Source organism: Chiloscyllium plagiosum, chromosome 42 (assembly GCF_004010195.1).
Source record: "Chiloscyllium plagiosum isolate BGI_BamShark_2017 chromosome 42, ASM401019v2, whole genome shotgun sequence".
NCBI lineage: Eukaryota > Metazoa > Chordata > Chondrichthyes > Orectolobiformes > Hemiscylliidae > Chiloscyllium > Chiloscyllium plagiosum.
Window position 1 is genome coordinate 10,564,273 of NC_057751.1, and position 11,941 is coordinate 10,576,213.

At 43.3% G+C, this 11,941-nt stretch overlaps 2 protein-coding genes across 6 annotated transcripts in view; one reads left to right on the forward strand and one right to left on the reverse strand.

The window, feature by feature from the left end:
• The window catches only part of gnsb (glucosamine (N-acetyl)-6-sulfatase (Sanfilippo disease IIID), b), a 55,382-nt gene extending 51,703 nt beyond the window's left edge, over positions 1 to 3,679 (reverse strand). The window contains exon 1 of the mRNA XM_043681383.1: positions 3,395 to 3,679. Coding sequence (XP_043537318.1) covers positions 3,395 to 3,508 — 114 coding nt within the window. The 5' untranslated portion in view covers positions 3,509 to 3,679. The remainder of the gene's footprint in view (positions 1 to 3,394) is intronic.
• polm (polymerase (DNA directed), mu) overlaps positions 1 to 11,941 on the forward strand; it is a 267,218-nt gene that overhangs the window by 228,083 nt on the left and 27,194 nt on the right. The window contains exons 1-2 of one of the 5 annotated variants that reach the window (XM_043681380.1): positions 3,804 to 4,092; positions 4,533 to 4,707. The exons of 1 other annotated variant lie outside the window; for it this stretch is intronic. Coding sequence is in view for 1 of the 4 variants with exons in the window: in XM_043681378.1 (XP_043537313.1) it covers positions 11,175 to 11,177 (3 nt within the window). In the remaining 3 variants the exon portion in view is untranslated. Of the gene's footprint in view, positions 1 to 3,803; positions 4,093 to 4,532; positions 4,708 to 11,028; positions 11,178 to 11,704; positions 11,835 to 11,885; positions 11,926 to 11,941 lie in introns of those variants that run through there. 3 more of the 5 variants (XM_043681378.1, XM_043681379.1, XM_043681382.1) reach the window with 3 other exon arrangements.

Consider the following 11,941-nt stretch of genomic DNA (forward strand, 5'->3'; position numbering starts at 1 on the left):
TGTTTCCGCTGATGGGTGAGTCCTGAACCAGAGGACACATCTTAAAAATAAGGGGTAGGCCATTTAGGACAGAGATGAGGAGAAACCTCTTCACCCAGAGAGTGGTGGGTGTGTGGAATGCTCTGTCCCAGAAGGCAGTGGAGGCCCAGCCTCTGGATTCATTTAAGAAAGAGTTGGATAGAGCTCTCAAGGATAGTGGAATCAAGGGCTGTGGAGATAAGGCAGGAACAGGATACTGATTGAGGATGATCAGCCATGATCATATTGAATGGTGATGCAGGCTCGAAGGGGAGAATGGCCTACTCCTGCACCTATTGTCTATTGTCTCTGGTTCCCAAATCTCTCAAAGTCCCCAAAGGGGAAGCAACATCTCCACATTCACGCTTCCAGGACCCGAAGAAACTTCTGTGTTTCAATAAGATCACCTCTCATTTTTCTAAATTCCAACGAATACAGGCCAAATCTAATCAACCTTTCCTCATGAGACAGTTTCTGCTATCAGCTGATATCCAGTATCAATCAAGTGAACCTTCTGGGAACTGCCTCCAATGCCAGTGTATCTTCCCTGAAACAAAGGGCCCAAAACTGCTCCTCGGATGCTGCCTGACTGGTTGTGTTTTTCCAGTCCCACACTTTTTGACTCTGATCTGCAATGCTTACTTTTTCCCAAAACTGTTCACAATATTTGAACTTTGTGGGCTGCACGGTGGCTCAGTGGTTAGCACTGCTGCCTCATAGCGCCAGGGACCCGGATTCGATTCCGGCCTCCGGCAATTGTGTGTGCGGAATTTGCTCATTCTCCCAGTGTCTGCGTGGGTTTCCTCTGGGTGATCCCACAATCCAAACGTGTGCAGGTTATGTGAATTGGCCACACACAGTTGCCCATAGTGTTCAGGGATGTGGAGGTTCAGTGCATCGGTCAGGGGTAAGTATAAGGTAGGGGAATGGGTCTGGGTGGGTTACACTTTGGAGGGTCGGTGTGGACTTGTTGGGCCGAAGGGCCTGTTTCCACACTGTAGAGATTCTATAGTCTGATCAGATTTCAGCAAAACCTTCCCATTTTTGTATTCCATTCCCTTAGAAATAAAGGTGAACATTTAATTTGTTCCCAGTTACCTGCTCAACTTAGATGCTAGTTTTTTATGATTGATGCATGAGGAATTCCAAATCTCTGTGTTCTGTCGCTTGCTAGTCTTGCTGTTTCCATGATGCTCAGCCCCGAGTCAGTATTCTTCCTGCCCAGATAGACACCATCTCATTTTCTGACATTATATTCCATCTATCAATTCGCTGAACCTGTTTATATCTCTCTGTAGACTGTGTCATCCTAACCACTGCATTCCCAACTATTTTTGGGTCATCTGCAAACTTGGCTGGAGTACATTCACTTCTTTCATCCAAGTCATTAATGTGTTATTGCGAATAATTGTGGCCCCAGCCCTGAGGTGATGCATTTTGGTAGCACTAACAAGACAAGGGAGTCCACATTGAGTGGTTGGATCCAAGGAATTACAGAGGATCAGAGGAACCTGGGTGTACATGTCCACAGATCCTTGAAGGCAGCAGGGCAATAAGTAAGATGGGTGAGAAGTCAGATGGGACTCTTTCTTGCCTCTATCATTCAAAGCATTGAATCTCAGAGCAAGGAGGGCATGATGAAACTGTAAATAGTATTAGTTACGCCACAACTGGAGGACTGTGTACAGTTCTGGTCACCACATTCTCGAGGGTTAAGAAAAGATTTACTAGAATGTTGCTGTGAATGGAGGGTTTGAGTTATAAAGAAAATAGGCTAGATAGATTTGGACATTTTCCACTTGAGCGGAATAGATTGAGGGGTGACCTGATAGAGGATTATAAAATTATGAGGGGCATAGATAAAGTGGGTAGTAAGGGTCTTTCCCTAGAGTGGGGACATTCTAAACTGGGCGACATTTTTAAGGTGAGAGGAGAAAAGTCATGAAGGGCAACTTTTTTTTAGCGAGAGTGGTTCATGTATGGAATGAACTGCCAGAGAAAGTTGCAGATGTAGGTCCAATTTCAATATGTAAAAGACATTTGGAAAGGTTAAAAATCACACAACACCAGGTATGCCTATTCACATACTTTTCTAAATTTGGAGATGCCAGTGTTGAATTGGTGTGTACAAAGTTAAAAATCACACAATACCAGGTTATAGTCCAACAGGTTTATTTGGAAGCACTAGCTTTCAGAGTGCTGCTCCTTCATCAGGTGATTGTGGAGTATAAGATTGTAAGACACAATTTATAGCATAAGTTTACAGTGTGATGTAACTGAAATTATATATTGAATATATTCAGCATATAATTTCAGCTACACCACTGTCAGCTTTTGCTATAAATTCTGTGTCTTACAAACTTATAGTCCACAACCACCTGATGAAGGAGCAGCGCTCTGAAAGCTAGTGCTTCCAAATAAACCTGTTGCACTATAACCTGGTATTGTGTGATTTTTAACTTTGTACACCCCAATTCAACACTGGCATCTCCAAATTTAGAAAAGTATGTGAAAAGGCAAGGTTGGAGGGATATAGGCCAAATGCAGACATTTTGGACTATTTAGCTTGGGAACATGGTTGGCATGGACTAGTTAGACCGAAGGGGCTGTTTCCATGCTGTTTGACGATATGTTTACTCCAGAAAAGGTGCAGAAGAGATCGCCAGGACGTTACCTGAGCTGGAGTGATTCAGCTATGAAAAAGACTGAAAAGGCTGGGGTTCTTTTTCTCAGAACAGAGAGGGCTGTTTGGGGATCTGACTGAGATGGACAGCATACGCAGGCTAGTTAGGGAGAAACATTTTCCCTGAGTAGAGGGGTCACTAATTCGGGGGCACAGTTTTCAGCTCAGGTTTAGAGGGGATTTGAGGAAATATGTTTTTCACCAGACCTTTGTGGGTAACTAGAACTCACTGCGTGAAAATGGTGATATCGGTAGGAGCCTTCAAGTCATGAAACAAATATTTAGATTGGCCCTTAAAACACCATAGCACACAGCGGTGCGGGGCAGGTGTTGGAAACTGGGATGAGAATGGTTGCATGTTTGATGACCTGCTCTGGCAAGATGGGTCAGAGCGCCTCTTTCCGTGCTGTAAAACAACTTTGACTTTATGAAAGTCATATTAAAAGTTTATAAACTTTTGTATCGTCTCATCTAAACCACACACACAAACAAAAATGGCAATGCAGTGAAAAGCCTAAAACATTGGTTCCCTTTCTGGGACAAGAGTTAACCAGCTCTTCACAATGACCCTCCGTCTGGAGAGACGTGAACAACAGACATACCTGTGCGGCACAGCTGAAACACGTTAGATTTCAACAGGATTAGGAGAGAACTAAAGTACAAGTCACATCGACCAGTCCATCTGAAACCTACCATTCCTTGGAGCTTGATATCTTGATCGTCTGTTAGTATGAACACAATATTCTGTCTCATACAGTGTCCAAAACGAAAGGACACCATCAGGAACAAAAACGCGATCGGCTTCATGGTGTTGTCCCAGTCGGAAGAGAAGTGGCTCAGGCTGTGAGGTGTCTTCAGGGAGAGTTCAGCGGATGGATCACTGGAACACTCCCACCCCCCTCCCCAAAACCCGTCTTACACCAGAGTCTGCAGCAGCTCTCGTTTCCTGATCCGAGTTTTCTGCGTGGCTCAACCCCCAACACAGTTGGACGAAAACGACAAACCCCACAACCAATCATCCGTCCCAGAAAGACGTCAGTCTGTCCATGTCTTTCTGAAATGTCCAATTGTGTGCTCGGTTTGGAGAACAGGGCGTGACTGGAAAGAACAAACTTCGCTCGTTGTCGCCGTGAAAGTTGTGTTTTTCACCCGAAGTATTCTGAAACTCTCATGTCGAGACCGGTTGCCATTTTAAATGCACTTCTTAAAAACTGAAATAAGACCAAACAGAGATAATTTAACTCCCATAAAGAGTTAGGCTGGTGATGAACGTATTGCTCTTGGTGGACATGAAAGATCTGACAACCATGAGATATCAATCTAACCCAAAAGTGACACCTTTTTAGCCACAAGCGTTGGTTTCATCCGAACATTTCTTTCACACAATGGAGGTAAATATATTTAATCTTTCCGTTGACTTGACATCCCACCATTACATTTGTTCAGACCTCTCTCTATCTCTTCCCAATATGTGCAATAACCTTCAGTCGTAAAACTTCCAATCTCAAGATGTGGAGGAGGTGGTGTTGGACTGGGGTGGATAAAGTTAAAAAATCATCCAACCACCAGATGAAGGAGCAGCGCTCTGAAAGCTAGTGCTTCCAAATAAACCTGTTGGACTGTAACCTGGTGTTGTGTGATTTCCAATCTCAGTGCATGACTAGATTACAACTGAAAATACTGCAGCTTTCCTCTTCATCAGTCCAAAACCTTGTGCCCTCCAGGCCTGAACCAGACTGCGACTGAGTGAATGATGACATCTCTCAACGTTTTTTTTTCATTTGTCTTTCCCCAAATTAATGATCTCACCCAGGTTCTTGTCTTGTTATAGCCATGCCAGTTTTGTCGCAGTGTTCCTCTGGCTGTCACCTCTCCATTCATTAAGGATGCAATATCGACCAGATTTTAGAAGAATACAAGGAGGAAGTCGCAAAGGCTCTCAGCATCATCTCGTATTGTCTGGCTAGAGGCACGGTCCCAGGGAATTATATTGTTTCGGAAAGAAAGCAAGTATCTGTTCTTTGAGAAAAATAATACTCATACAGTACAGAAGCAGACTCTTTGGTCCAACCAATCCATGCTGACCATAATCCCAAACTCAACTAACCTACCTGTCTGCACTTGGTCCATATCCCACCAAACATTTCTCATTCATGTACTTACCTAAAAGACTTTTAAATGCTGTAACTGTACCCAGATTCACTACATCTTCTGGAATTTCATTCCACACAGGAACTATTTCAGCTTAAAGTAATTGGCCCCTCATGTCTTTTTTTTAACCTTTCTCCTCTCACCTTAAAGATATGCCTCGTAGTCCTGTTCCCTCACCCTCGGGAAAAGATATCTGCCATTCACCTTATTTGTGTGCCTCATGATTTTTCATCCTGTATAAGGTCACAACCCAAACTCCTCTGCTCCAGTTTAAAAAAGCCTCAGCCAGTCCAGCCTTTCCTTATAGCTCAAACCCCCCATTCTCAGCAACATCCTGGTACATCTTTTCTGAACTTATTTTCAGTTTAATAATATCCTTCCTATAACAGGATGACTAGAACTGGATACAAAATTCGAGAAAAGATACATAATGAATCATCATTTAATGTGTGGCTTGAGGCAATTAGAGCAGTATCACTTCTGAATTTTAATTTGAAAAATTCTCAAATTTTGTTCTCCAAATGTCCGACTGAATATGGGTCAAAGGAGTTAGGTTACAGATCTTATTGAGCAACTGAGTGACTCACTTCTTTGTCTCTGTATACTTAGAAGTCAATAATTTGGAACCACTGATCTCCAAAGGATTAGAGAGAATTTAAGGAAATTGGTCCTTATCCAGAGGATGTTGGAAGGATGGGTTTAATGACTGAAAGGTCATCAAAAGCAGAAACTCTTATCATTGTTTAACCAGTGCATGGTTATGCTGGAAGTGTTGGAAAATAAAAAAAGATACAGAGCAAAACCTGGCACGTGGGATGAGGTTAGAGCTAATTTTAAGTCAAATAGACATGATGGGATGAATGGTTTCTTTACAAGATGTAAATGTCTAAAATTGTACCGTCAGCCAATATGCCTGTAGTGTCTGAAAGTCTGTGATAAGTTTCATTCTCTTCACCACTTCCCTTCTTGCTTTCATGAGTTTCCTTAAATCTGTGCCTTCGAGTCAGCCTACCCTCATCGTATTTGAACTCTGTCACTGTTTTGTCTATGGAAAAGAAATTATTTTGAGACATCTAAATACATTTTTATGTTTTATTGTGGCTTAGTTTGTAATTCCACTGACCTGTGCATTGCTCAGTCATGTAGATCAGAATGTCTCAAAGTGAATATCCAGACTTTACTGTATTAGCTGATCTTAGGCAGTTAGAGGATTTTAATTATTGGAATATAGGAAGAGGAGTAGGCCATTCAGCCCCTTGAACCTGTTCATCATTCAATGAGATCATGGCTGATCTGTAGCATATCTGCTTCAGGCCTATATTCCTTTGCTTAACAAAGTGTATCTATCTCAGATTTAAATTTAACAAGTAATTGATAGTAATTATGGACTGGAGGAAATTGAGCTCAGCACAGATTTCCTACTCAATAACCCTTGTTTGAAACAGTGTAGATCCTGAGGAACATAGGATATGAGAGCTTTTTAGTTGGCCTCAACTAACAACTTGATCACTCACAACTTGGGGTGTAAATGGAGACCATGAATTTATGTCACCCATGGAACTGTATTCCAAAAGCATCAATGTTATTACAAAAATTGAGGGAAGAAAAATACAAAACAACGTTGTACTTGGTTCAGAATTGTAAACCCAATCTCCCTCAACTCAGACTCCAAGCATGGAATCTTCCTAAGTCCCAAATGACATGGGCTGCAGTGATATTTGAGAGAATTATGTGAGGTGTCAAGACAGCCTTTCTTAATATCGAGACTGACAAGTCTTATTTTCCATTCAAGTCGCAAACATTAACATGGGTTTCAGGTCAGTGAGCTTTGAGAGGATTATTACAGTATATTATTGCTCATTGTCACCTTCATTACCACTTAATCTGACCTCAATAATGGGCAGGCTCCAATTCTCCCACTCACTAGAATAGAAACTAGTCATGTTGTCTTTCACTGTGTCTCGCACCTGCACACATAAAACATGGGGGCTGTGGAAAATATAAGCACTACTGCAGTTAGTTTTAAAAATAAAAATATATAAGCAGGAGATTTAGAGTCTCCACAGTTTAGAGCACTGACTCTGTGTTGGCTGGTGTTATAGTTAACCTGGGACAAAAAAAAACAAAATAAAAAGAAAAAAATAGAAACTAGTCATGATAACTCCTGACATGAAACTCTGAGCAGGTACCTGGCGATTTTCTGCTTGCTCCTCCAGTCGTTCATTCGAGACAACTGGCACCAACATTTCAGGGCATGCTTCATGGGCAGCAGCCATGCACACCCCACATCCATGGATATTGACAACTAACAAGCAAAAGACTCTCTGCATCACCATGGACATCTGTGATCCACTTAGAACAGTGTTCCACACTTGGAAGTGCACTGGTTTGTTTCTTTGTAACATCACTGCAAGAACACTGCTGTTGGGCAGCCAACCAATTCATGGACTGGTGCATGGATCTCATGCTCACAGCATTGTACGGTATTGCATTTCCTAGCTTTGCTCCCCCAGGTCCATTTTAATTTTGCCTTGCAGTTTAGCACAGATAAAAATCCAGGCAGTTTGTCATGATTGTCACTTACCAGTCAAGGGGATGACACATCATTTTACAACACAGTGCTACATGATTCTTAAATCTGCAATGTGTGCTAGCCATACACATGGCAAACATAGTGCAAATGCTGCAAGCATACCCCCTTGTCTCCAAATTGAAAGGGAATCATCATACATCAAGTTGAGAGAGACAGCCTTCAGTGAAGGGGTCCTAAGCCAATGATTCATGGGCACCATCTGCATCAGCCAGTTACTTGGTGCAAGCAGGGTCACAACTAACTCCTTATTGGGGGAAACAGTGAAGACAGATGAAAGCAAAGCTTTGGATGTTGTCTATATGGACTTCAGCAAGGTGTCTGACAAGGTTCCACATGGTAGACTGGATAGCAAAGTTAGATCATATGAAATATAGGGAGAGCAGGACATTTGGATGCAAAATTGGCACAAAAGCCGGAGGCAGAGGGTTGTGATGGGGGGTTGTTTTTTTGACTGGAGGCTGTGATCAGCAATGTGCATCAAGGATCAGTGCTGGGTCCACTGCTTTTTGTCATTTACGTAAATGATTTGGATGTGAATACAGGAGTTATGGTTACGAAGTTTGCAGATGACACCAAGATTTGTTGGTATAGTGGACAACGATGAAGGTTACCTCAGAGTACAATGGGACCTTGATCAGATGGGTCAATGGGCCAACGAGTAGCAGATGGAGTTTAATTTAGGGACCGAAGGGGCAACTTTTTCATGCAGAGGGTGGTGCATGTATGAAATGAGCTGCCAGAGGAAGTGGTGGAGGCTAGTACAATTACAGCATTTAAAAGGCATCCAGATGGATACATGAATAGGAAGGGTTTTGAGGGATCTGGGCCAACTGCTGGCAAGGGGGACTAGATTGGGTTGGGATATCTGGTTGGCATGGACGAGTGGACTGAAGGGTCTGTTCCCGTGCTGGACATCTCTATGACTCTATGACACTATATTGTGGCTGTACAGGACATTGGTTCGGTCACTTTTGGAATATTGCATGCAATTCTAGTCTTCTTCCTATTGGAAGATGTTGTGAACTTGAAAGGGTTCAGAAAAGATTTGTAAGGATGTTGCCAGGGTTGGAGGGTTTGAGTTAAAGGGGGGGTTGAATAGGTTGGGGCTGTTTTCCCTGGAGCGTCAGAGGTTGAGGGGTGACCTTATAGATGTTTATAAAATCATGAGGGGCATGGATGGGGTAAATGGACAAAGTCTCTTCCCTGGGGTGGGGGTGTCCAGAACTAGAGGGCACAGGTTTAGGATGACAGGGGAAAAATATAAAAGAGACCTAAGGGGCAACTTTTTCACACAGAGGGTGGTGTGTAAGTGGAATGAGCTGCCAGAGGAAGTGGTGGAGGTTAGTACAATTGCAACATTTAAGAGGCATTTGGATGGGTATATGAATAGGAAGGGTTTGGAGGGATATGGGCTGGGTGCTGGCAGGTGGGACTAGATTGGGTTGGGATATCTGGTTGGCTTAAACGGGTTGGACCGAAGGTCAGGCAGCATTCAAGGAGCAGGAAAACTGACGTTTCGGGCAGGAGCATCAGGATTCCCGATGAAGAGCTCCTGCCAGAAACATCAGCTTTCCTGCTCCTCAGATGCTGCCTCACCTGCTGTGATTTTCCAGCACCACTCTAATCTTGATTCTAATCTCCATCATCTGTAGTCCTCACTTACGCGAGTTGTACCAAAGGGTCTGTTTCTGTGCTGTACATTTCTGACTCGAAGTGTTAGTTACCATTTGGCAGCCCAAGACTGGATATTATTCAGATGGTGTTGCATTTGAATGAGCTGCTTCAGTATGTGAAGAGTCATGAATGGTGCTGAACATTGTGCACCCATCAGCAAACATCCCCACCTCTGACCTGATGATGGAGCAGCTGAAGATTTTTTTTGTTCAATTTAATGGAGGGTTTCTCTCCATGATACCCAGCAAGGTTTATTTTATTGAGCAATCATCATGAGGATATCAGGATATTAAATATCTATTAAGACTCTGTAGTGTCCATCTCCTCCAAAGTTAGCCCAAATCCAGAAGTACTTATCACTGGTGGATTTCTCCACCCACTGCCCTCCAAGGCTCTTCTTGTCCCACTCTGACAGGTGCATGCAACATCTACTTTCTCTTGTTCTCACCCATCCCAACCCCCAGCATCACTAATCTTGTGTGCCTTCTGAACCTCCTATACCTACCAGCCTTTCCTTTCACTGTAACAGGAATATACTGTCTCTGGACTCTCGTTATTTCCTTTCTGAAGGCTTCCCATTTTCCAGCCATCCTTTTTACCTGAAAACATATGCCCCCAATCAGCTTATGAAAGTTCTAGCCTAATACTGTCAAAATTAGCCTTTCTCCTATTTAGATCTTCAACTTTTAGATCTGATCTATCCTTTTCCACCACTATTTTAAATCCAATAGAATTATGGTCGCTGGCCCCAAAGTGCTCCCCCACTGAAAGCTCAGTCATCTGCCCTGCCTTATTTCCCAAGAGTAGGTCAAGTTCTGCACCTTCTCCAGTACGTATATCCACATACTGAATCAGAAAATTTTCTTATACACACTGAACAAATTCCTCTCCATCTAAACCCTAAATACTATGGCAGTCCCAGTCTATGTTTGGAAAGTTAAAATCCCCTACCATAACCACCCTATTATTCTTACAGATAGCTGAGATCTCCTTACAAATTTGTTTCTCAATTTCCTGCTGACTAATAGGGGGTCTATAATTCAATTCCAATAAGGTGATCATCCCTTTCATATTTCTGATCAACCCAAGTAACTTCCCTGGATATATTCCCAGGAATATCCTCCCTCAGTACAGCTGTAATGCTATTCCTTATCAAAAACACCACTCCCCCTCTTCTCTTGCCTCCCTTTCTGTCCTTCCTATAGCATTTGTATCCTGGAACATTAAGCTGCCAGTCCTGCCCATCCCTGAGCCATGTTTCTCTAATTGCTATGATATCTCAGTCCCATGTTCTGACCCATGCCCTGAGTTCACCTACCTTCCCTGTTTGCATTGAAATAAATGGAGTTTAATTTATTAGTCCTACCTTGTTCTCTGCTTTGTCCTTGCCTACCCTGATTGTTTGATTCACTTCTTTTCTCAACGGAACTACTCTTAGATTGATCTCTATCCTCACTATCTTCCTGGGTTCCACCACCACCACACCTTACTGTTTAAATCCTCCTTGAGCAAATCTCCCTGCCAGTATATTAGTTCCCTTCCAATTTAGGTGCAATCCGTCTCTTGTACAGGTCACTTTTACCCCAAAAGAGATTCCAATGATCCAAAATTGTGAATCCTTCTCCCATATACCAGCTCCTCAGCCATGCATTAATCTATCCCATCCTCCTATTCCTCCCCTCACAGTTATGGTAACATCATTGAACATCAAAGGGTGTTGATAAGAGTGTCTCTTGTTGGAGATGGTCATTGCCTGGCAATTGTATGCCACAAGAGGATTCTGGGTAAGTCAAGTTGAAGGACGGCTGTCACAGGCTGCTCCTTTTTTGAGGTATTTTAGGTGTTGGAGGTGTTTTCCTTGAATTCCAGGAACAGTAATTTCTGTTTTATATGCTGTTGCATTGTTTAGGAACTTTGGAGAAATACAAGTTAAAACAACAGCACTTATAAAAGGGAGAGGAACAGACGAAGGCAGCACATGATCAGGCAGTGCAAAAGAGAGAGAAAGTGAAAAAGAAACCCACAGTGTTCCCCAACACCACAGTGAACCTGCTGATGGTAACATATTTTTGATGGCGATGGGGTGTCAATAAAACAGGGCTGTTTTGGAGTTGATTGTACTTTATTGGAATGCCAGCGCATGTTTCACTTCGTTTCTCCATCCGTAGTCAAGATTTAGAGATGCCGGTGTTGGACAAGGGTGTACAAAGTTAAAACTCACACAACACCAGGTTATAGTCCTACAGGTTTAATTGGAAGCACTAGCTTTTGGAGCGACGCAATCACCTGATGAAGGAGCAGTGCTCCGAAAGCTAGTGTGCTTCCAATTAAACCTGTAGGACTATAACCTGGTGTTGTGTGAGTTTTAACTCTTTCCATCCGAGTATTCACATAGAGTTCAAAATGGTTCACTTGCAGAGACAGTGAGTACACCTCAGGCAATGTGCAGTGTGTTAGAGTTGCATCCGCGTGCACGATGTGCTTTGCTGGTCCCTGGCCTGTGCTGGATTCAGTCCCATTGGTTGCACTCTCGGCTGCTCAGGAAGAAGGACTCGGGCCGATTGCACCCTTCCGCCGCGCTCGTCCTCGTCCAGGCTGCGTGCACGCGCACGGGGAGGGGGGCGGGGCCTGAGTTATTTCCGTGCATCGGCCGGATTGAGCGACTGTCAATAACACCGTGTTGGGTGCACAGAAGCCTCCTGTCTTGCTGTCTGGGTACGTTGCACAATTCACTTACCTTTGACCATGTCTCCCATTCCTGTTCGGCCCAAAAAGCAGCAGCAGCACCTTCCAGCTTCTTGCAAAGGTCTGGGTCTTAGTTT